This window comes from Heteronotia binoei, chromosome 15 (genome assembly GCF_032191835.1).
Source record: "Heteronotia binoei isolate CCM8104 ecotype False Entrance Well chromosome 15, APGP_CSIRO_Hbin_v1, whole genome shotgun sequence".
In the NCBI taxonomy this organism is placed as follows: domain Eukaryota; kingdom Metazoa; phylum Chordata; class Lepidosauria; order Squamata; family Gekkonidae; genus Heteronotia; species Heteronotia binoei.
The window spans coordinates 45,884,332-45,910,395 of record NC_083237.1 but is presented as its reverse complement, the minus strand read 5'-3'; the positions used below and the strand labels follow the sequence as shown (position 1 = coordinate 45,910,395).

General features: G+C 45.8%; 1 protein-coding gene across 6 annotated transcripts in view; it reads right to left on the bottom strand.

The window, feature by feature from the left end:
* The window catches only part of HDAC5 (histone deacetylase 5), a 165,412-nt gene that overhangs the window by 71,852 nt on the left and 67,496 nt on the right, over positions 1 to 26,064 (bottom strand). For all 6 annotated transcript variants that reach the window (XM_060256660.1, XM_060256661.1, XM_060256658.1 and 3 more), the window contains one exon: positions 2,149 to 2,411. In XM_060256660.1, coding sequence (XP_060112643.1) covers positions 2,149 to 2,411 — 263 coding nt within the window. The remainder of the gene's footprint in view (positions 1 to 2,148; positions 2,412 to 26,064) is intronic.

The window sequence follows — 26,064 nt, the reverse complement described above, 5'->3', positions numbered from 1 at the left end:
CCCCCCCCCCCCCAACTTAAGTACCCAAATCCTTATCCTGCCTGTTCAGGATTCAAGAAGACAGGGCTTTTCAGGTTAAAGGGTGTGGACTTCCAAAAAAGCCTGAGCACCAACTCATCTGAGCTATATTTATTATATATTTATTTGTTTCTTCCTTCATATCCCACCTTTCTTTCCCCAATGGGGACACAAAGCAGCTTATATCATTCCCTCATCATCCATTTTATCCCCCAAAGGGTTGTTCTCATAAAGTACAAAGGAGAGCAGAACAATGTAAGCTTTGAAAGAAGAGAAGATTAAAAACATGATAGGCAGAAAAATAACTGCACAGTAACGAAGAATGTAAATTTCCTGCAGTATTTGCTACAAGAGGTCATATCAAAACTGGTCAGCAGGTATTTATATAAATGAAAACTGAAGGGTTATTTACTTTCTGCCCTTTTTGAGTCCATAGTGTACCCAAGACGATGTACAAGAAGTCACAAGCATCACAAAATAAAACTACCCTGAACACCAAAGCTTAAAATACTAATACTACCATACAATTTTTTAAAACCTACAAATCTGATACAAACAATACATAAGCAGTAAGAAAACTTAAAGGGGAAGAGAGTCAGTCCTCACTTATGACATAAGAAACATGAGGAAGTTTTTTGATACAGAAATGTCTTTACTAGGCACTGGAAATGGTTAGGAAGGATGCTCAGACAAACCTCCTTTAGAAAGATCAAAATGGGTCATGTTAGACTATAAAAGTAGAAAAAAAAAAAGAGTTCAGCACCTTAAAGACTAACAAAATTTGTGCCAGCTTTTGTGAGTTGCTGATCACTTTCTCAGATACAGATACAGCCATTCACCTGCTATTGTCATTTGGCATTTGAAATCACTCCACTCTCCAAGACATAAGGACAGATGGACTCTCATTCTAGCTGTATCTGAGGAAGTGAGCAGTGACTCGCAAAAGCTATACTCTGCTACAAATGTTGTTACTCTGTAAGGTGCCGTTGGACTCTTGCTCTTTTCTACTCTCTTAGCAAGAAGTTCCAAAAAGTTAAGTACCATGGCACTAAGAAAAGGCTTCTATTCTTGCCTCGGTAAACAGTTATTTGGGTGAAAGACAGAACCTACAGCAAGACATCACCAGAAGATCTGCAGCCCCTGAGAGGGCCTCAGTCTTGCATGACCAAGGCCATTTTGAGACCAAAGGAACAGCCCACAGCAAAATATGGATCCTTCCTCCATTCCATCCAGGGCCTCTTTTGTAGCAGGAACACTTTGAATATTAGGTCACACACTCCTGATGTAGCCAATCCTCCAAGAGCTTCCAGGGCTCTTAGTGCAGGGCCTCCTGTAAACTCCAGGCAAACTGGCTACATCAGGGGGGGTGCAGCCTAATATGCAAAGGAGTTCCTGCTACAAAAAAAGCCCTGGTCCCAACCAACCTTCCACCAGCGTAAGAGCCTCTTCTGCTGGAGGAAAGCATTGCACTTAGTTGATTTCAGCTCCAGTCGGCCGCAACAGATCAAGAAGCAAGGTTCAGATGGAGAATCCCCATATTCTACATGGCTGCTCTACCAATGGAAAGGTGACAGCTACTGTACCAATAAAAGAACTAAAATGGACCCTAGCCTACCACTCTCCTGAGCAACATCTGATGCCTCCCTTCAGCCGAAGGAGCCTTCCTTCTATTCTTCCGTTGAAGGATGAGTCAATTGACACGGAGTAGGCCCCACTAAGCCGGAGGAAGGCTCCTTGGAGGAAGGACAGATCCATTCCACCACCCTTTATCTCTAGGTCTACCCACAATCAATATGCCTGCATTGCCTCTATCAAAGCATGCTTTATCCCTCCAGTCAATAAATAGTGTCCTACATGCTTGTTCAAGACACTCAACGCTGTACTTTGATTTTATGAAAAGAAGGCAGAAAAACACAGCGTCTGGTGTTATCAGCAGATGGGAGGTGCTGTCGTTTAGTGGCAACACACATGCTTTGCACGTACACAGTCCCCAGGACCAGTCTTTAAGAACCTGCAGGGGGCGGCTTTCACCTGCAAGAGCTGCCATCAGTAAGAATGGAAAAAATCACCCAGCTGGACAGACCAAGTGGTCCAGACAAGGCAACCTTCCAAGTTTCCCCTCCAAATTACCTTGAGATGCTTCTGCAACTGGACTTCGTGCTGCCGTGTTAGGTGCTCATGCTGCTTCTGAAACTCAGCAAAGAGCAACTGCTTCTGTAAATGCTGCTGCTGCTTCAGGGCCAGGAGTTCCTGCTGCAGCTGTTGTTCCCGGACGGCAGGGTCCACGCTAGGCATGCTGGGCCGGGCATCCATCCGCAAGTCCACTGGGCTGCTGCTGCTGCTGTTGCAGGAATTCTGCATCACCACTGGAAGCACAGGCTTCAAGTCCACGGCTAGGGAGGAAAGAAGAAGGACAATGGTTTCAACCAATAAGGGTCTTATATGACCATGAGAAGGGCTTGGATTTTGCCTTTAAAAAGAAACCAGAACTCTATACTTAGCTAATAACCTTCATACTTGTACGGCAAACCCTTAGATAGGCACAATCATCATGGCACAACTGCTATCTGGTTTGTGAGGCCCTCCTAGCTACTGAATGGACTGCTGTGATGCCATGGAAAGCTCACAATGGCAAAAGCATCTCTGTTTGGAAATGTTGCCACCCGGATAATCTTGACAGAATTCTCCAGCTTTGTGAGGGTCATAAAAGATTGCTTGAAAAGAAATGTTCTTAAAAGGCTACAATTGTGGGTAATGAGCAAGAAAGAAATGAATAGGTGAGGATACTTTGCAGTCTAGGCAACTACAGGTCAGGAATCAAGGAGATTAAGAAGGCAGCAGGTGGGAGGGTGCTGGCAGCAAAGGTTGGAATGGCCAGGTATCACTGAGGCCCATGGTTTGACCCAAAGCAGGCTGCAAGAGATGCTTGTACCATCTGCTCCCGTCAGGAACAGGAAGTCAGGTAGAGGATTTCCCAGGTCCAGCAAGGAGAGACATACAGATACCTGGAAGCAGCAGAATGTCACTATGGCATGAGAAAGCTACACTATACAGCCTACACCAATGCCTCTCCAACCAGAAAATGGGAGCTCCTCCCAAGACACCCTTGCAACGCTGCAGGAGACTCTAAGGCTTCCATCTGCTGTGGAGAATAGCGCCTGGAGACACAGAGCCTTTCACATTCCTTTAAGCCTTGCCCAGTTGTAATAGGATTTAAAGGACAATATGCATCTGTGCATACATATCAACATACATATCTGTGTACGTATCAACGCAAGGGAAGTATTTTCAAGCTGGGGACAGGGAATATAGGACGGCATCTTGCTCAGTGTCTCCCCAATCCAGCCCCAGCACCCAGGTAGATCTTTGTGGTGCTATTCATCAGGTGTACAACTGAGAAACCTGGATGCGTTTATTTTTGGAATCTCGAGATACTACCTAATATCAAAAAGGTTGCAAGACCACCAAGAGTTCACTGTACACGTTGTGGAACAGAGAAATCCCAGGCAAAGAGAGTTTGGCATTCAATTAAGTCTGAAAATTCCATGCCTGCTTTTTCAGATTACTTCTGGCATCTGAAGAAGTCTCATGAACGGCATTTAAGCCAATTTCTAATTTGGATAAACCTGAAATTGATCTTTCCTGACCAATAGCCATTTGGGACACTTTAAAAGGGTGGGCTGAATGCATGTGTGGATGGAAACAGGATTTGGGAGCATCACGTTCTAACCCACAAGAAGCACATTCGCTGGAATATTTGGGGCATTCTTAAATTTGTTAATTGGACTGTTATGCTTTGTGTCCCCCCAACTTGGTGTGTTCTTAGCTGTCTGGAGTTTGCCAAAAAAAACAAACAAACAAACAGGTGGTGAAATTCTGAGGTGTCAAAATGGGCTAAGCCACTTCAGAATGCAAGGTTACATTTTTAATGCTCTTCTGTGCCAAACAAAACTCCCTGCAAATGAACAAGTTAGCACATCAGGGAGAAAGGATCCTAGCCATATTCTTCTCATGTGATGCTAGTTCTCCACCTCCAGGGAAAAACTGAAGTGGAGTAATGCTGAAAAAAATGTAATTCCTCACTGGTGCTCTGAAGCAATCCAATTCATTCTAACACCTCAGTCCTCTGCTGCCTCATTCTCCAAGATGTGCAGACCAAGCCTGAACCTGCAATCACCCACATGAAGCTGCCTTACACTGAATCAGACCATCGGTCCATCAGGGGCATTCAACTCATTTGTTATGAGGGCCGGAATTGACATAAATGAGACCTTGTCGGGCCGGGTCATGTGTGTCATAAAATGTAATGCCAGGTACCACCAAAGACAAACACAATTAAAGATTTTTTTAAAAAAACTTAAAATAAAACATGCTTAAACAGAAGCACTCTTGCAATATTTTGTTTTAACAGTCTGATAACTGATACCTCTTGTTCTGAATTATTGCGTCAAAAACTGGAGACAATGTCTGTGCTGTAGCAATCTCGAGTATGCTGTTCATGTGTGTATCTGTAAGTCGCAAACCTATTTTTTATTTCCTTGGGGGCCTGATCTGGCCCATGGGCCACATGTTTGACACCCCTGATCAAGCTCTACTCAGTCTGGCAACGACTTGCCAGAGTCTCAGGCTGAGGTGTTTCACATCACCTACTACCAGATCCTTCTAACTGGAGATGCCAGGGACTGAAACTGGGGCCAAGCATGCCAAGCAGGTTCTCTACCACCAAACCAGTCTTAAGCACTTATACTAAGAAGTAAGCCAAAATGAGGCTTATTTCTGAATAAATGTGCTTAGGAATACACTATAAATTTCATAGAGATGGGTAGCCTGGGAAACACCTCTAATCTTCCTTTCTGTTCCCATCACAGTCCTGAGGACCGAATGAGAAAGACAACTTGAAGACACACAAAAATCTGATCTGCAAATGGATGCATGTCTCTTTAACTCCCCTGATGTTCAGCCAACCAACTGCTGGAGGTTTTCCAAGCAAGCGTCTGGGGGAGCCGAACAGACGCATGAAGCCGGACAGCTTTTCAAAGTTACCTTTTTTTCACATGTCTTTGGGATCTAAGCCACGAGGGCTGTGTTCCTCACAAGCATGCTGCCCGTATTTAGACTTTAAAAAATAATAGCACAAATTCCTCTAAAAGAGAATGGGTGGAGGACAAAACGCTTTGCAAAAAAGAGAAGAAAATGCACATTCTAGAAAGAAAGTCAATGAAGCAAATCCAGTTAACTGAGCTGTACAGCTTTATGCATGAAGGTATCACCTTTTGCAACCAGACAGGAGATCATAAAGGTTCAATGGTCTGTTCTGTTTGACTCTGGGGACCAAGTAAGTTTTCAAATAAGGTCCATTCTCCTACCAATTATGCTCCTCCTTGCTGAGCTGCACAGCAATTTTATATTGATCAGGGAGGCGCTGGTCCTTGGGAGAGACATGAGGTCTGCTGCCCCTCTTTTCAGTGGAGCATTTTGCTACTTAGCTGATACTGAGGATGCCAAAGGGCCTCTTCTCTGTGTAGAAGCACTGATAATGCAGACACCAAGTAAGCCAGGAAACCATGACACCTCCTCAACAAACAACTCCTCTCCAGCATCTCAGTTGGATTCTGAAGAGTTCCCCCCTTTGTAAATGAAGCATTTCCCCAACTGTTCTTTTGCACCCAGATATTCAAGTGATCAGTTGTACAGCTGATACGTCTGGAGCTGCTCAGTCAAGATAAAACTACCATACCCATATAACTTCTTTTAGCATTCCTACACTGTGTGAGCTTCTCCCAAGTATATAGGGACTTCCCACAAAGGAGGACAGTCCAGCCAGAAGAAGTATGAGAGAACTGAAGCACTGCAAGGGCCATACAGGACAGCTTTCAAATTCTAGCACAAGTTTACATGCTCCAACTCTGCACCTAACTGGGCACTGTGGTAAAGGATGTGTCTGCTGGGAAAGTCACATTGTTTTCCTTGAGAGAAGGAAGGGATGAGCCAGTGCTGGGCTCTTGTGGACCTTTCTTATAGGCCCAGAGTAATGCTGCTTGCCACTTTGGGGTCAGGAAGGAATTTTCATCCAGGCTAGATTCGGCTAAGGGATCCTGGAAGGTTTTTTGCCTTCCTTTGAGCATCAAGCAGGGGTCACTGGGGGAGCAGGGGGGGGTAGTTGTGAATTTCCTGCATTCTGCAGGGATCTGGACTAGATGACCCTTGAGATCCCTTCCAGCTCTGTATTTCCTCCAGGATATCCTTGTAATTACTACCTCAAAGCCAGTCATGTAGAGGCAAGGCTGTACAATGATGCACAATCACATCCTCATGTTAGGAGGTCAGGCATAGACCTATGCAGGTGACACCTCTGGATTTCAAGAACCACATGCGAGGGAACAAGAAATCTCCAAAATGTACGCCATATACATGTGCTCTTGATTTTCAAGTCAGGGAGCACAACGGCAAGTAAATGTCTTTATGTGAATTACGGCAGAGGTGTCAAACATGTGGCCCAGGGGCTGAATAAGGCCCCTGGAGAGCTCCTACCAAGCTCCCAAGCAACTGGCTGTCATTGCTTCCTTCTCCCTCTCTCTTGCTTCCTTCTGCATCACAACTTGCGTTGCCAGGCTTGTTCAATCACACAGGAGCTATAGACCAAAGCCTCTATTTTCTCCATTTGTTGAGGCTCCTCCCCATCCTGGTCCCCTAGGGAAGGAAAGAAAGACCCAGAGCTTCCTTTGCGCAGCTCCCTGGATCCCATGGGAGAGAGACAAAGACAGCACCTTTAAGACCAACAAGTGCTAATGTTTAATCATGTTTTAAACTTAAAAAAAAAATCTTGAATTGTGTTTGTCTGTGTCCTTTATAAAGTTTATATCCCTGCTTCTTGACATTACATTTTACGACACACATGGTGGTCTCATTCATGTCAGATTCAGCCCTCATAACAAATGGGCTCGACATCCCTGAGGCATGTGCAGGCTTAGCCTTGGAATCTGATTCCACTACAGCTTTGCAAGGTGTGATTAAAGAGAGCACCTCTGAACATATACAAAGTGCCTTTCCATGACAGCCAAACCACATTAACCTGGGATCAAATGGAAGGGCTTTCTGACTGGGCAGCGCATCTTGGCACTCAGCACCTCGGATGGGGAAAACAAGCAACCTTCTGTCACACCCTCCAATACTTTGGGCAAAGGCCCAGCATTGGAACCCTTTCAAACCCATGCGCGTCCTTGGTTGCGCAGACCCTTTTCTCTCCACCAAATCCGCCCCCGTCTCTCTGTTCCAGGAAACAGAGCTGAGTCACCAGCAGCCGTTTTGGCATGCTGTGAATGAACTAGGCCGTGTGGTGACTCATCAGATGCGTACCCCTCTGCTTTCATTCGGGAGGCTGTTGTAAAAAACCATGTGCCGTTTTTATTAAGACACACGTGCGTGCTTTTGTCGAGGGGTGTGCATGGATTGGGACCCACCCCTCTCCGAACCAGAGCAAGCAGTCCACTAAGGTCCAAAAAGGAAGGAGTGTCCTGGTAAGAAGACCTGGTTCAGCGTGAGCTGCTGATAAGCTACCCCACTAGGCAAATCCCTTTCTAGGTTCTGTTGTAATTATCATTGGGGGGGGGGGGAGCCACAAAAGACGACAAAGAGCTAATAATAGAAGAAACTAAACAACAGCTGCTTAGAGCAAAGAGGGGGAAGGAAAAGAGAATCAGTCAGTCAACCAAGAGGTGAGGGAGGCAGAACCAGGAAAAAGCAGTAGAATGAGAAAGGAAGCCCAGAGATTAAGGACAGGCTTGTTCTCACTTCTTTTTAAAAAATTCTCTTGATTTCCAGCCTACTCTATAAAGCAGAGCAGTCCTGTGGCGCAGAGTGGTAAGGCAGCAGTACTGCAGTACTGTGATCTGAACTCTCTGCTCATGACCTGAGTTCGATTCCAGCAGAAACTGGATTCAGGTAGCCAGCCCAAGGTTGACTCTGCCTTCCATCCTTCCAAGGTCAGTAAAATGAGTACCCAGCTTGCTGGGGGGAAAGTGTAAAAGACTGGGGAAAGCAATGGCAAACCACCCCGTAAAAAGTCTGCCGTGAAAACATTGTGAAAGCAACGTCACCCCAGAGTCAGAAATGACTGGTGCTTGCACAGGCAACCTTTCTTTTCCTTTCTATAAAGCAGGGGTGGACAAACTGTGGCTCAGGAGCCACATGTGGCTCTTTCCCACATATTGTGTGGCTCTCAAAGCCCCCACTGCCCTATTGGCCAGCTTGGAGAAAGCATTTATCTCTTGCAAGGCTTTTTTTGTAGAAAAAGCCCAACAGGAACTCATTTGCATATTAAGCCACACACCCCTGATGTCACTATTGTTTCACTCAGGGCTTTATAAAGAAAAAACCCAGCAGGAACATATTTGCATATTAGGCCACACCCCCGACACCAAGCCAGCCATAACTGCGTTCCTGTGCGTTCCTGCTCAAAAAAAAAGCCCTGCTCTCTTTAAATCCCTTCTCCAAGCCAAGCCAGCTGGCAGCTTGGAGAAGGCATTTAAAATTAAAGCAATAAAGCAAAAAAAGAAGGGGACAACCTAGGACTGCCAGTCTCCAGGTGGGGCCTGGAGATCTCCCGCTTTTATAACGGATCTCTAGCCGGCAGAGATCAGCTCCCCTGGTGAAAATGGCTGCTTTGATTTGTGGACTCTATGGCATTGTACTATGCTGAGGCTCCTCCCCTCCCCAAACCCCGCCCTCTCCTTGATCCACCCCAAAATTCTCCAGGTATTTTCCAACACAGACCTGGCAACCCAGAACAACACTTGCAGATGGGGGGCAGGGAGAAGAGGTAGGCCTCATGCCGGTACTGAACGAGGTTTTCCCCCGAAGAGTAGAAATACTAATGTTTGAGAAGAATCTTTCTGCAAAGCAGCTGTGAAATATTAGCATTTATGTGACAGGCCATTAAAAAAACGCTAAACGATTTTACAGAATAGCTTTACCCCCACACTATGAAGGATGGGCCCAGTTTAAAAAGCTAGACCGGCTGCTTGTAATTACATCCATCATGTACCATGAAACATCGCGCATTAACTCAATCACCATGGTTATTTTCAATTAGCAATCTGCACAGGGATGAGGAGCCGGGTGCTGATTTACCCAGAACTGTAGGCAAGTTCTGACAGCTAACTGGGAATGGTGTTTTCTAAAATTACAAGTTTTTAAGGTTCAAAACATCTTCTCCCTGGAAGCCCTTACCTGCAGTGCAAGATATTCCATATGTGGAAAGATACTCTGAACTAGTCCTTTGACCCTTGCCTCCCATATGTCTGTGATTTTATCCTTTTGCATAAGAGCACAAACCTGCTGGGGTGGGAAGAAGGTAGGGAGAAGGTATGCATCCTTCCTGTTGCCAAGACAACCAGACTGGTGGGCCTAACACAGCATGGTAAGATAGGGAACACAGACCCAGTTGCCAGGCAACATGAATGCATCCCTCACCCACCCACCCCACTCACAGTGCACTAGACGGGAGTGCTTTACTAGTCCTCAATGACACTGTCATGTTGTCAAAGCTGACTGGCTCCCTGGCACCGTGACATCATCACAGTCAGCATTATGCTCCCTGATTAGCTGGAGCTGCACAGTGAAGAAGCCATTAAAATTTTTAAAATGGCAGCAAAGCATGCACAAACCAATAATCAAGGAATAGTGAATTTTTGAAAATGAATTTTTCTATCCCAGCTCTCTGGCCCCCAAATGACAGCTTTACTATCCAAAATCCAACCTCATACAACAACTCAGTGTAGTGCTACTCCAAACACACATTTTCTCTTTTGTGATTCTTTTGAGTCTTTTAGCATCTTATGGTTCCGCATAATCTCTAACTATAACCCACCACCACCACCACCATCCAAGCGTATCTTGGCTTTACTTACATTTCACTGTTTCTGCAGTAAGCACCTGACTACAGTGAAAACAGGCATCCCTATGCAGGCCACGTACATAGGGGACTGTGGTCTGATCTGTGGCAGATGAATGGGCTGGCTTCACGATAAGGAAACTGGATTCAGTGGCAGACCAACAAAGACAGTGTCCAGTTTGAATTATGCAGCTGACAAAATAGCCTAGAATGGGGGTGGCCAAACTGTGGCTTGGGAGCCACATGTGGCTCTTTCACACACATTGTGTGGCTCTCAAAGCCCCCACTGCCCCATCAGCTGCTTTGAGAAAACATCTGTCTCTTTAAATAACTTATCCAAGCCAAGGCAGCTGGCAGCTTGGAGAATGCATTTAAAGTTGCTTTCTTTCTACCTTCTACTCCCTCCCCATCTATTTGCTTTCCTTCCTTCCAGCTCTCAAACATCTGATGTTTATTCTATGTGACTCTTACATTAAGCAAGTTTGGCCACCCTAGCCTGGAAAGTTTTGGTCAAGATAAGGAATTGGGAGATGTAGAAACCAGGTGTTGAAGAGCATTCACCAAAACTTGCTCATAGGGCCTTTGTCAACTCGCTCTAGTAGCAGAATTGTTAGGGAAGCATCCCAAAGTGATCCCTGTGCATAACACATTCAGAAGATGCAGGTAGGTTTTAAATAATTTGATGCTAACATTGACATATGTCTTATCTTCTCCAGATTTTGCTGGTAGCATCAAACCCCAACTTTCTGTTCTTCTAATGGGCCTTCCAAAAGACTTGCTTCACCTCACCAAACTCTGCAATTTAAAGGCCACCTATGTTTGCCTGGGAGGATTTTATGGATTTGGCTAACAAAGCCTGTGTTCAGGGCCTTCTTTCTGTGGTTCAAAATGGTTATTATCTGAAAGGTATTAAGTCACTATTTTATGTGAGCCAGCCTGAGACCATGGAGCCGCTTTCAATCCTAAATATCTGAAGTAACAACAAACATATGCAATTCAGCAAAATGTCTTTCCTTTACTAACGGCTGCCTAGAAGCCACATACTGCTCTTCTTCTTAAATGTGTATGTGGGGGGATTCTCTTTAACCTACCCTGTGTGGGTGAGGGCTGTGATGGACAGTGTAGCACTCTGCATATGCTTAGAGGCATTGTTGATTATTACTTACTGCAATCTAAGGCAGACAACTCCAGTTCTGAGACCAAGCCTCAAGATATAAAAGGAACACTATGTCTGGGGCAGTGATGCTTTGTATTCTTGGTGCTTGGAGGGGAAACAGTGGGAGGGCTTCTAGAGTTCTGGCCCTGCCGGAGGACCTCCGGATGGCACCTGGGTTTTGCCCACTGTGTGACACAACATGTTAGACTGGATGGACCACTGGCCTGATCCAAAATGGTTTCTTGTATGTTCTTAAAAGCTCCTGCTAAAATTAAATCCTTCATACAGGCAGAACTCTGAGCCTGCACTGTCTTTTCAAGGTCGCTCCAAACAAACCAAGGGAAAGAGAAAAAAACGGGCCTCTCCTCTACATCTGAGCATCTCTTGCAGACTGCCTGTTCGGTTGAATCCACTTGTATTCCTGGCAGGGTAATCTCTCAGCAGAATGAGAATGGGGCAGGCTTTAAAAGTAGATGGGAAGGATCTTTTTGAAATCTTCCAGGGAGCAAAGAAGGGGGTGGGTAACAGGAGGCGGTGGGGCGGCAGAGGGAAGAATATATCAGAACTGCTTTCTACTTTGCTCTCCATCCCCCATCCACCCATCAATCGTATCCAGCATTGCAGCAGGTGTCTTTCCTGAACGAACCCCTCTGCAGTTGTGAGTAACGGCCTCCTAGACGCAGTGTAATTTGTATGCGAGTGAGGGGCCCTGCACAGTTGAATGAACAACCTGTTCTTAATCCAAACAGGAAGTTGGGGGCGGCGTGGGACGGGGAAGGATGATTCAGGGGATGGAAAGGAGAGAAGGACGCCCAGAATACTAATGCAGCCAGTCTCCCTCCCCCATCTCACTGCTGTAGTGTGCGCTGGCTTGATACGAACAGGCTGCCGAGAAAGACGGATGCCTGCAGTCTTTGAGTGAAACTGAATGTGTCGCTGACCATCTCAAGAAAGATTTGGAAAGGATCTTGAGGCTGCTGATGTTTATTGTATCTCACCCATTCATCTAGGGAGATCAGTTGAAGGGGAGGGCATCCCAGGACAGGACAGAACTGGCCCTATTTAGCTTAAATCATGTTTTTAAAAAATCATTTATTTATTTTTGAAAAAAACCTATCAGTGTTTTCCAGACCATTCTGTGGGCCTGTTCAGCTCACACATTCTTTCTTCTGCCCCACCTTGGCCAAGTCCACTTCAGCAATTCAGCCTATGCAGGATTGTTGTCTTTTTTGGTAGAAAAAGTCCAGCAGCAACTAATTTGCATATTAAACCACACCCCCTGGTGTCAAAATTATTTCACACAGGGTGTTTTGTACAAAAAGCCCAGCAGGGACACATTTGCATATTCGGCCACACCCCTAATAGCCCAGCAGTGGCCCACTTGCATTAGGCCACACCCCCAGCACCTAGTCAGCCAGAACTGCGTTCCTGTGCATTCCTGCTCAAAAAAAGCCCTGCGTCTAAGAAATTTGGCCTGGCTGCATGCATGAAGAAAGAACCAGCTTGTCAATATTTAACCACATTACTTGTTTTCAAAGAGCCTAGCTCCAGAACAAGGGAAGCAAAATATACATATATTTTAAAAGACTCATCTTTGAGGATGTGCAGAGTGCCTTTCCTGTACTACTAAAATATGAAAAACAATAGCCAGTCCCAGAGAAGGCTGCCAAACAGGCCCAGAGGGAGAGAGAAAAAAGTCCTTATAACAGAGGTTTAAATTGGATGTTATTTACCAGGAGATGTTATTTAACTCCAAGATATGAAGAACTTCAACTACCAAATTTCACACATTAAAACTCTATTTAAGAAGGAAGATAAAGATTGGATTTATACCCCACCCTTCACTCAGAGTAGTTTACAATCTTCTTCTTTTCCTCTCCCCAAAATAGACACCCTGTGAAGTAGGTGGGTGGGGCTGAGAGAACTCAGAAAAAAACTGCTCTTGAGAGAACAGCTGCGAGAGAACTGTGACTGGCCCAAGGTCACCCAGCTGGCTGTATGTGGAGGAATGGCGACTCAAATCCGGTTCTCCAGATTAGAGTCTACTGCTCTTAACCACTACACCAAACTAAAGGGACAGGTCTGTTGGCAAACCTAGTCAGAGGTTAAGCATCTCACAGTGGCCTGCCCAAAAGATCCTGTAACCAGAGATTGTCCCAACAATTCCTCAACTTTGGTTTAGCAACTGGGTGAAGGGGGCAGAATGAGCAGGTACTTCAAGAAATCTGGCCCAATGGCTGCCCATTTCTGATCCTTACTATAGAAGAAAACCACAGAGAGGGGCTAAGAAAAGCCACTGAAAAAGCAATAGATTCAAGTAGGCAGCCATGTTGGCCTGAAGCAACAGAACAAAGCTTTGAGTCCAGTGGCACCTTAAGACCAACAAAGTTAAAAGAAGGGTCACTCCTGTTACAAAAACATGTCTGCCCACTTCAAAGCTTTGCTTTATCACCATGACAAAATCTTAATTGATCAGGGGCTGGCCTGATTTTCTGGGAAGCCATCCCTAGTAAAAATCAGTATGGGGAAGAATCTGGAGTACACCTTCTGTAACACCTTCCTCCTTGCCAGCTGGGTACCCAAGTGCACTCTGACTATGGGACACAAGCCGGCCTGGTTCAAATATAAAGCCAAAACATGGTTTGGCTACCTGGACTGTGCCATGGTACACAACAACAGCTCTGCTGGATTAGACCAATGGTCCATCTAGTTCAGCATCCTGTTTCACACAGTGGCCAAGCAGATGCCCACAAGGGCAGAGGCCAAGGCCCTCGCTCTACTGTGGCTCCCTCCAGCAAGTGGTATCCAGAGGTATTCTGTAGCCTCGATTTAGGTAGTTTTGTATACTTTCTCCCCCCTACTCTTTCCTGCACATCAGTTCCTTCACCAACCTTCCAGTTCATGGCAAACTATGAAATGGAGAAAGAGTGGAATAAAAATGTGATAAAAACAGCAAAGGCAACAACACTTTGCAGATGTGAATATAATGGCAAACTCTTGTTTCCCTGAACCAGGTGAAGTCAGGGAGGGAACTGAAGTATGTGAAAAACAGAAGGAGCATATGAACTCTAGGCTAAGCACCACAATACTTTGGTGTGACATGCGAAGAAGACTGTAGAAATTCCAAGGCCAGTCATTTCACATAGTGTGACTGCTGAGGTTCCTTTCAACTATTAAGTATGACAACAGAGGCCACTTACTTTTTTCTTGCACATCCTTAAACAAGAACAGAAACACCCACTTTGCTTTCAAATTGTGTATCCCAAACCAGGCTGTACCTAAGCTGACCGATCCTTTTCAAAGTCAGTAAACTGCTTCCATTCCTTCCCTTCATATAACTACTTGCCCAGACAGTAACTGTTTATTAACATGTCTCAACCAAAAACATTGTAAGAATAAGCAAACATTCCTATGGTGGTTTCCTTAAGCTATTGCAGAAAGATTATTGCAGACAAACAAATATAGCAAGAAGTATACAAAAAGCCTTCTTCAATACACACTTGGGCTAGAAAAAGAGGTTCAAGTACTGAAGAGCTGGTCCCTGTTTTCATCAGTGAGATGTCCAAATAGCCATGCCATGAGGACTAGAAACTTATAAGAATATTAGAGCAACTGTGCTAGATCAAACCAATGGTCCAACTGGTACAGGAAAAGGAAAGATCCCCTGTGCAAGCACCAGTCATTTCCGACTCTGGGGTGACGTTGCTTTCACATTTTCATGGCAGACTTTTTACGGGGTGGTTTACCATTGCCTTCCCTAGTCATCTACACTTTCCCCCAGCAAGTTGGGCACTCATTTTACCGGCCTCGGAAGGATGGAACGCTGAGTCAACCTCGAGCCAGCTACCTGAAAACCCAGCTTCCGCCAGGGATCGAACTCAGGTCATGAGTAGAGTTTGGGACTACAGTACTGCAGCTTTAACACTCTGTGCCAACTAGTACAGCACCTTGTTAAAGCAGTGGTGACCATTATGGCTGATAAACAGGCCAAAAAAGTCAGTGCTCCCCCCCTTCTTTCTAAGAGTTTATTAAATTGAAAATGGAAAGTCACATTTTGGGTTGCTCAATAGCACAGCTTAGCAAAAGCCTGAAAAACCTGAAAAAACCCTGCTCAATATACTTAAGACTTAAATAGAGGAATCCAGTGGCACCTAAGAGTCTAACAGAATTTATTTCAGCATAAGCGTCTGTGAGTCAGAATTCACTTCATCAGATGCATATAAGTTTGCTGGGAAATATTTATGAGTTTAGAGCCCTGATATTTGATGCCTCTGTAGAGTAAGCACCCTGATTATCAATGCAATCTGAAAATGCAACAGATGTCTATTGCTCTCTCAAAGCAGAAAATTCAAAATGCATCACAAAAATGGTTAGCTAAGGAGCTGAAATTTGGTTTTAACAGAGCTCAAGAGAGTCCTAAATGAAATAGGTTAGACTTAGTAGTTAAAGCTGAAGAATGTGATTACTGCCTTTGGAACACAGCACACTACTCTTATTAGAATATGAAACAAAATATTGGGATGTGGAAATTCTCTCTTCCTCCACATACTTTAATCAGCAATGGTGGTATTTTGTGTTTGCAAGGCTCTGAAAGGCTTGTAAAAATAAATATCACAATAAAATAGAATAAAATCACAGTAAAATTAATCAAACGTGAAGTAACACTTAAGGAACTAATACACATTGAAGCAGCAGCAACGTACTGAAGATTTCCCATAGCAGGAGCCAGCCACATGAATCCACAGCAAGTGTGGTATAGCAGCTAAATATCATACCAGGATCCAGGAGACCCAGGTTCAAATCCCCACTCTGTCATGGAAGCTTGCCGGGTGACCTTGGGTCAGTCTCACACTCTCAGTCTAATCTACAGCCTAATCTACAGAGTTATTGAGGGGATAAAATGTAACAGCAACGCATGATATCAGACACTTGGCGTCCCCACTACAGGGGTACAAATGAAGTAAACAAACAAATACATCCATGCTTAATTTAGCACTTAGGTACCAGAGAAGGCCCCATGGCGCAGAGTGGTAAAGCTGCAGTACTGCAGTCGGAGCCCTCTGCTCGTGACCTGAGTTCAATCCCAGCAGAAGCTGGTTCAGGTAGCCGGCTCCAGGTTAACTCAGCCTTCCATCCTTCCGAGGTCGGTAAAATGAGTACCCAGCTTGCTGGGGGGAAAGGTAGATGACTGGGGAAGGCAATGGCAAACCACCCCGTAAAAAGTCTGCCGTGAAAACATTGTGAAAGCAACATCACCCCAGAGTCGAAAACAACTGGTGCTTGCACAGGGGACTACCTTTACCTTTACCAGAGAAGGAAGTGGGAAGGGCAAGTGACCAACCCACTGACCTGAAATTCAGTACAAGTCTAGTTCATGGCACTTGGTTACTAGAAAAATATGAACATCTGACATTTGTAAATCTCTCCCTCAAAACAAGCAGCCCTCCCACCAAAAAGTGTTACCCTAAAATGGTTATGGTGCCTCTGCTCTAACAAAATATATTAAATTTGACACACTGGTGGCTCAGGACTTAAGTCTAAGAACAAACTGCATTTGGTTGCAAACAAAGTGTGGTTTATTGCAAACCAGGAAGTCTTCAATCTCAGCTTGGTGCCAAATGGGGGAGAGAGGGGAAAATGTGAGAATCTAAGGATTTAATATTATTAAATTTTATTTTACCCCAAACAGAATGATTTAAAAACAACAACGGTATCAAGTCAAGAATTTGCAAATTTATTCTTATCTCAAAGATGGTGGCTTATTAATGATATTTGAATGAAATTCCTGATTTCTAGTAAAATCTGCCAATGGGATGGTGTCTCTGAATTTCCAAAAAAAGGAGGACATTAAAAAATGTGCTTCCAAATGACCTACAAAGCTGAAATCTGGTTAACACACAGCCCAAGACACATAGATCTACAGAAGTCTACACATGGGATATTTTTACATCAACCAGTCAAAATTCAGTTCTTGGCATGTACTTCACAAGAAGGCAGAACTCCAGCATAAAAAAAAAGCAAAATCACAATGAGACAGAATGCTGCCCAGTGGGATTTCTATTATCCCAACACAGTTTGAATCAACCCTAGTGGAATTTTAAGGAGCGGCTTTTTACTCTTGCAGATTGCAAACTCAATTTACTAGCTGACATTCACTGACTCACAAGGGTATCAAAACCATTAAGAAATGCCATAGAAAGCTGAAATGTGGTTCATATGTAGCTTAATACATGCTCAGTATTTATTTATATCCCGCCCTGAGCCTGCTTCGGCGGGGAGGGCGGGATATAAATAAAATGATGATGAGGAGGAGGAGGAGTACCATGAATGTCTGAAAGGGAGACGTTCCTATATCACTCCTTCAGAAGTAGCCAAGAAGTATAATTAATTGCTAAATTATTTCCACACAACCCAGATTGTTGGTCTATGAGAGGGTGTACCGCAAGATTTACAATAAAGAAAACTGACAGGGAAAAAAGTGGATTCATTTAAAATGTGATGCTGGAAGGAAAGTTTTGTTGATACCACAAACTGCCAAAAAGACAAATAAATGGGTTCTAGATTAAATCAAGTCTGAACTCTCCCTAGAAGCTAAAACGACTGAACTGAGGCTATTGTATTTTGGCCACATTATGAGAAGACAACAGTCACCAGAAAAGATAACAATACTAGGAAAAGTTGAAGGCAGCAGGAAAAGAGGGAAGACCCAGCATGAGATGGATTGACTTAATCTAGGAAGCCACAGCATTGTATCAGCAAAACCTAAGCATCGACGTTAATGATAGGATATTATGGAGATCACTGCTTGATAGGGTCACCTAAAATCAGAAGTGACTTGAAAGCACTTAACACACACACCAAGATTTATAGCATGCATGTTCCTGAAATTTATTTTACCTTTTTGTCTATTGAGAATTTTAAAGCCCCATTTTCTCAGTCTGTCTCCCCTCTTCCACCCCATGTGTCTTTTATTGGAACCATTTGTTTTGTGGTTTTTATTCTTCCATTTTAAGTCTCTGTGCTACAGAACAATTATGAAGGCTGACAACCACCTGGGAACTCCTGTTCTTAAAGAAAGCAGAAAACAAAGTAAGAATAAAACACCCTGAGTGATTACTATGGAAGTCTGGAAAAGGATTTTTAAAAGGGAACAGTCCCATTAAAAAAAGGAAAAAAAGGTGGAGTGAATATGGCCTGGGACCTGTTTACTTCCACGACCGCCTTTCCCCATATGAGCCCCAGAGAGCACTACGATCATCTCTTGATGATCCCTGGGACAAAGGATATCTGGCTGTCTACCACCAGAGCAAGAGTCTTTTCAGTGGCAGCCCCTACCCTCTGGAATGCGCTCCCTGAAAACATCAGGGCCCTGCGGGATTTCCTACAATTCCGCAGGGCCTGTAAGACAGAACTATTTAAACAGGTTTTTAACATCTAATGGAGGCAACCAGTACCTCACTATCCCACAGCACTGATACCCTACCCCAATCCAAACAGAATTGAAATGCGCTAAACAAATTCTAATAATAGCGTAGGAAAGAGCGCTAATCAAGAACTAATAATAATGCCATCTAGGGATTAAAACTGTATATGTTTGAGATGTTTTTAGGATTTTATTGTGATTTTATTGTAATGATTTAATTTTCTGTTATTTTAATTGTTGTTAGCTGCCCTGAGCCCATCAGAGGAGGGCGGGATATGTATAATAAAATAAATAAAATTAAAAAGAAGTATTGCCAAAGGGGCAGTATGCTCACTGGCCAAATCCTGGCTAAAGCCTCTCTCTCTATAACATTTTTATCTTCCTCTTCCTGAGAGGAGCTCAGAGCAGTACACACAACCCTGTGAGGTAAGCCGCAGGCTGAGAGAAAGAGTAACCGGTTGAAGGTCAATCAGCCTGCGTAACTGGTAAAAGGCCACAACTATGGGGATTTAATTTGAGGATCTCAACACAGATTCCTCTGGTCCCAATCCAACATTCTAATTCAAGGATAGGCAAACAGCACCACACTAGAACTTTTTGTTTGCCATATGGGGCCTGCGCCCTACCCAAATGGAGCCCCTGGCAGAACCACTGGGGCTGGTGAAGTGTGAAAAGAAAACAGTCACGGCTTCTGTTTGTCCTTGCCTCCCAGATCCACACAGCCACCACCAGCTGGGTCTGAGGGCAAAGCAAGCCCTCTGAAGGCACTGGCATCCTTTTGTTTTGGCACGTCCAATCAAGAACAACCCCCTTGTCTCTTCCTCCCCCTCACCACTCTTTTGCTTTCCAGCACACCAACATCTTCATAGATTTTTCAGGGGGCAGTTGCACTACGGATGTTGGTGACCTCTGCTCTAGCTTCTCAACTACACTGGCTCTCAGTTCTCTTGTCTACCTCTGAACAACAGGTGAACATCTGCCATGTGCTCAGATGGGGAACAATGGCGTGTGAGGACAACACTGTAGTGAGAACTGAATGCCTCCACAACCCTAATCCTAGGAAGCCTCCAGTAAAAGCATGCTATTGGATATGTGTGCACACACGTGCACACAACTGCTACGTGTGTCTGTGTTCAAGGCAGAAAGAGATGCATTGTGCACAGGACTTCTTTTGAGCATGAACGCAGTTCTGGCTGCCTTGGGTGTTCAGGGGGTGTGGTCTAATCTGCAAATTATTTCCTGCTGGACTTCTACAAAAAAGCCGTGTGGAACAATGGTGATGTCAGGGGGTGTGGCCTAATCTGCAAATGAGTTCCTGCTGGGCTTTTTCCACACACAAAAAAAAGCCCTGGTTGTGCATGCACAAATAATTTTTTTTTTAAAGGTAAAGGTAGTTCCCTGTGCAAGAACCAGACGTTTCCAACTCTGGGGTGACGTCGCATCACAACGTTTTCATGGCAGACATTTTATGGGGTGGTTTGCCATTGCTTTCCCCAGTCATCTACACTTTCCCCCCAGCAAGCTGGGTACTCAATTTACCAACCTTAGAAGGATGGAAGGCTGAGTCAACCGTGAGCCAGCTACCTGAACCCAGCTTCTGCTGAGATCGAACTCAGGTCGTGAGCAGAAAGTTCAGACTGCAGTAGTGCAGCTTTAGCACTCTACCATGGGGCTGCTACAAATAATAAAGAAATCTTTGCAAAACACAGATCTTCCGTTCACACATGTACCATTCACCAGAATGACGGGCAGTTATCTATATAAAACCAGTTCCCACTGCCTCTCTTGAGCAAGGCAAAAAAATCGGAATTCAGAATGGGGTTCTTTTTCCAAGACGCCCTACCCAACCGGTCCTAGTCAGGGGCAGCCTGACCTTTTAACTTACAGAGAAATTTCCCAGTGGGCCACTGCCCCAGTGCCCCAAAGATAACAAAAAGCAAGCCAAGTCAAGGCAAATCTGTCTGCTGACAGTAATGCCTCAGGAGTCACAAATTTTAGCTTGTTCCAGAGTTGTTTTCACTTCCCAATCCACTCTTGGTCGTGGTGGACATTTTTGACTATCAAAATTCCCCTTGTTTATAGTCTGGCTAATTTGCTTTAGTTATGCAAGTTATGTCAATGGCACTTCTGAACAAGGATAGAGAGGTATATCCCAGCAACAGGAGCATCAGTGGTGGCTGCTGGGGCCCTCCCGCTCCCAAAACACAACTGTGACATTTCACAGAGATCCTCCTGATCCCCTTTCCTGTGAATCCTAGTCCCTGTTTCCCCCACTCAACACACATACACAGCCCTGCTTCCCATCCTCACCTGGGAATGTTCAAAGTAAACCTGCAGCATGAATAAAATATATCACACTATTTAAGACACATGCAAAATTGCATCTTCATTTGGGGGCAAAACTTCTTTTCGTGCACATTTGCAACTCTCCCCGGGGCCTCCAAAGTCATGCTTTTGCTCTTTACACCTAGGGCAGGGGTGGCCAAATTTGCTTAATGCAAGAGCTGCATAGAATAAACAGATGTTTGAGAGCCACAAGACACGAACATCCAATGTTTGAGAGCTGCAAGGAAGGAAGGCAAATAGATGGATGAGGGAGAGGTGGAAAGAAAGCAATTTTAAATGCATTCTCCAAGCCGCTGGCTGGCTTGGTTTGGAGAAGTGATTTAAAGAGAGAAATGGCTTTTCCAAGCCAGCTGATGAGGCAGTGGGGGCTTTGACAGCCACACAATGTGCAAAAGAGCCACATGTGGCTCCCGAGCCACAGTTTGGCCACCCCTGACCTAGGGCCTCCAAAGTCATGCTTTTGCTGGCTTAATGTTCTGCCACCCCCAAACATGGAAGGAGCCATGACTTGGTGGTAGCTCCTCTGCTTTGCATATAGAACATCCCAGGTTTGAACCCCAGCATCTGGGTAAGAGATGAAGTGCAGCAAGGCCTCTCCCTGAGACTCTGGAGAGCTGCTGCCAGTCAGAGTGGACAATACTGACCTTAAAAGAACAAAGGTCTGACTCAGTAAAGCAGATTCATGTACTCATGGCACCACCCTTGTCCATTGTCCCCACTAAAGAAAACGTGCAATTGTGCGATACAAAATTATTCTGAGCACTGAACCAAATTTATCACAGCACAGATTTCATTCTTGCACCCTTCTCTCACAAATCCCACAACAGCAAACGGAAAACAGATCCCCTGCTAGCAAACCCATATTGCGTGGAAGAGTTCCATTCTGCTCAGAATCTATTTTCGGAAGTTTTATAACCCACCTCGAAATTCCTCAGCAGACAGCCTTTGCCAAATTCTGGTTTAGCTGCCGAGGTTTATGGTTGTCGTCACCACAAACACTCGATGTATTTATAGCGCTATGGGCTTCGCTCCAAACTTGCCTCGGCGGGTCCTCCCTATCACTGCTCCACTCCAAAACTGTTTCTCTTCACCTAGTCAGAAGCAAGCAAAGAGTGTCGTGCACACACTGAACCCGCAACATGTAACATGTTGGAACCTCAGATTTTTTTGCCTCCTTATGAAGAGGAGAAATCTATCATATTACCCTTGTCCAGCTCCCCCCTCCCAAACTACAGGTTTATGCAAATGAAAATAGGTCTGGAGTCCTGGGAGAAAAGTGAGTAAGGGCTGCAGAGAGGGTGGGAGTTGGAGCAAAGCAAATGCAAGAAGGGTTAAGTTCAGAAACCAATTGTGGGGGGGAGTCCTGGTTAAGTGCCCCACCTACCAGCCTATCCCCACAAAAGAGGCAAGAAGAGCTGGAGAACCAGCCAGGCCCTTGTGTGGCTTGGCTGGGCACCTCCCGCAGCTCTGCCAAGATCAGATGCATCTCTCTTCATGCCACGTCCAGCTCCAATGGGATGGGCACATCTGCACATAGCATGCCCAGGCCAAAGTACCACCTTCCTTGGACCATGTGCAGCTCACCTCATCTTGTCCTGGCCACTTGCGGCACCAGGTGCTACCTTTCCTGAGCCACAGACAGCCCATTTGCTCTGGGATGGACCTCTCTCTCGGCTTGGCTTCGCGAACGAAGATTTAAGAAGGGTGCAATAGTCCACGTCTGCTGCAGGCTCTCTGGTGGCTGACAAGACCAATGCGGGACAGGCAGGTCCGGCCACAGTGGCTGCAGGGAAAAGTCTGATTTAGGGTTGGTGCTGTAGCAGTGCGATTCTTCCTCAATCTCCTTTTGTCCTCAAGACCAGCTATGCGTGCGTTCTCAAAAGAAGAAACAGCCTGGTGGATGGTGTGCCTCCATGCTTTGCGATCTGAGGCTAGGTCAGACCACTGGTGATGGTTAATGCGACAGGTGCCAAGGGATTTCTTCAAGGAGTCCTTGTACCTCTTCTTTGGTGCCCCTCTATTTCGATGGCCGGTGGAGAGTTCGCCATACAGGGCAATCTTGGGAAGGCGGTGGTTTTCCATCCTAGAAATATGCCCTGCCCAGCGCAGCTGCGTCTTCAACAGCAGTGCCTCGATGTTGGTAACCTCCGCCCGCTTGAGAACTTCAGTGTTGGTCACAAAGTCACTCCAGTGGATGTTGAGGATGGTGCGAAGGCAGCGCTGATGAAAGCGCTCAAGGAGTCGCAGGTGATGACGGTATAAAACCCACGATTCGGAGCCGTAGATGAGGGTTGTCATCACAACCGCTTTGTAAACATTGATCTTTGTGCCTTTTTTCAGATGCTTGTTGCTCCACACTCTTTTGTGCAGTCGGCCAAAGGCACGGTTTGCCTTTGCCAGCCTGTTGTCAATCTCCTTGTCGATCTTAGCATCTGAGGAGATGATGCACCCCAGGTAGCTGAACTGCTGGACTGTCTTCAGAACTGATTCACCCACAGTGATGCAGGGAGGGTGATAATCTTCCTGGGGTGCAGGCTGGTGGAGAACTTCTGTCTTCTTCAGACTAACTTCTAGGCCGAATAGCTTGGCAGCCTCTGCAAAGCAGGACGTCATATGCTGCAGAGCTGATACCGAGTGGGAGACGAGTGCAGCATCATCAGCAAACAGTAGCTCTCGGATGAGTTTTTCCATTGTCTTGGAGTGGGCCTTTAGTCGCCTCAGGTTGAACAGGCTGCCATCGGTGCGATAGCGGATGTAGACACCATCGTCATCATCTAGATCTACTGCGGCTCTTTGAAGCATCATGCTAAAGAAGATCGTAAAGAGAGTTGGCGCGAGAACGCAGCCTTGCTTTACACCTGTGCCTATTGGGAAGGTCTCCAAGAGGTCGTTGCAGTGTCTGACTTGGCCTCGCTGGTCTTCGTGTAGCTGGATGATCATGCTGAGGAACCTTGGGGGACATCCTAAACGTTCCAAGATTTGCCACAGGCCTTTCCTGCTAACGGTATCGAAAGCTTTGGTAAGGTCGACAAAAGTCACATACAGAGCCTTGTTCTGTTCCCTGCATTTCTCTTGGAGCTGCCTGAGAACAAATACCATGTCAGTGGTGCTCCTGTTAGCTCTGAAGCCGCACTGGCTCTCTGGGAGGAGTTCTTCTGCAATGGCGGGCACCAGTCTGTTCAGGAGTATTCTGGCAAGGATTTTGCCTGCGATGGAGAGCAGGGTTATCCCCCGGTAGTTGGAGCAGTCTGACTTTTCCCCTTTGTTCTTGTATAGGGTGATGATGATTGCATCGCGAAAGTCCTGTGGTAATTTGCCTTGTTCCCAGCAGGTGACAAGTACTTTGTGAAGTGAGCTATGTAGTACTGTGCCCCCATGCTTCCAGATCTCTGGTGGAATTCCATCAACTCCTGCTGCCTTGCCACTTTTCAGTTGCTTGATGGCTTTAACAGTCTCTTCTAGAGTGGGGATCTCATCCAACTCTGTTTTCACTGGTTGAAGTGGGGTGAGGTGAATTGCTGAATCTTGAACTACGCGGTTGGCACTGAAGAGAACCTGAAAATACTCAGACCACCGGTTCAATATGGATGCCTTGTCTGTGAGGAGCACTTGGCCGTCTGCACTACGCAAGGGACTCTGAGTCTGATATGATGGACCATATACTGCCTTCAGGGCTTCGTAGAACCCTCTTAAATCACCAGTGTCTGCACACAGCTGGGTTCTCTCAGCAAGCTTGGTCCACCACTCGTTCTGAATGTCTCGAAGCTTGCACTGGAGGTTGCTACATACAGCGCGAAAGGTTGCTTTGTTCCCTTTTTTTTCCACTTGGGTTGGGATGGACCAACCCAAGTGGAAATCCCCCCAATGGATATAACAGCCAGTTTGGCCCTGGTTAAGCTCCTCTTCTACTTTCTCCCTGGAAACTATCCAACCAGCTTTTCTGCTGAAAAAATAGGATGGATTGTCCCCCTTTTGACCACCAAAGGAGGCTATTCTGAACATCATGGGATCTGCACATACCAAAGCCACATGGAGCTCTAGACAGAAGAGGAATTGGGAAAAACTGAGACTAATTCCTCACTAGCAGTGGCTCCACCCCCCAAGCTTAATTTAATTTAAGGATTTATATCCCACCCTATCCCGCAAGCGGATTCAGGGCAGCTTCTGCTTTCTCCAGCTAAAGCAATCAATTCCCCACCAGTTGCCATATGGGCACATTTTGATCCACAGCTCTCCAATTTCCCTTGCAGTTTCTTGCTCTTGTCTTTTGGAGAGCAGGAAACCACAAGGGAAATTGGAGGGAACTGCGGATCAAAATGCACCCATACGGCAACTGGTGGGGAACTGATTGCTTGAGCCTGGGAAAGCAGAAGCTCGGGGACTGAGCAACCACTAGTGAGGAATCAGTCTGAGAAAAGCTGGATGGATCCAACTCCATGATATCCTGATCTTGCTTAGTGGCCACACTTTGAAGATGTGTGGTAAAGCAGTGGCACCCAACCTTTTTGCCCCCAGGGACCCTCCCCAAGGCCAGCCTGCCCACCACGGCCCCAGGGCCAGCAGAGTGGGGAAACCGAATTCGGCCACCACCCCCCGCCAGTTTTCACAAGTTTAAGGCTGGGGAAGGGGCAGTGAAGCACCTCCCCGGCTCTTTAAAGGCCGACCCCCCTCGCCAATCAGCTGATCAGCAGAGGAAACCATGGCAGCAGTAGCAGCGACCTGCTGAAAGAGCTGCACCACCCTTGCGTCCTCCCCACTTCCTTCCTGGGCGTGGGAAGTTGGCCTTTAAAGAGCCAGGGAGGCGCTTCACCGTCTTAGACTTGTGAAAACGGCCTTAGATTTGTGAAAACGGAGGGGGTAGGAGGTGCCGTGGGGAGAGTGGGGCAGCAAGGCTGCACTGTGCCATGGGGGGTGGGACAGCGGGGCTGCGCAGCCTGGTTGCTAACAGGCTGCAGACAGGTACCAGTCCATGGGCCAGGTGCTGGGGACCCCTGTGGTAAAGGACAAGTGTGCTGTTCCTATGGTTGCCAGCTCCAGACTGGGAAGTAGCTGAAGATATTTGGAAAGGAGCCTGAGGAGAGCAGGATTTGGGGAGGAGAGGAACTTCAATCACGTATAACGTCACAGAGTCCATCTTCCAAAGTGGCCCTTTTTTCCAGGAGAACTGATTTCTATCGCCTGGAGATCAACTGTAACAGCAGGAGATCTCCAGCCACCACCTAGCTACTT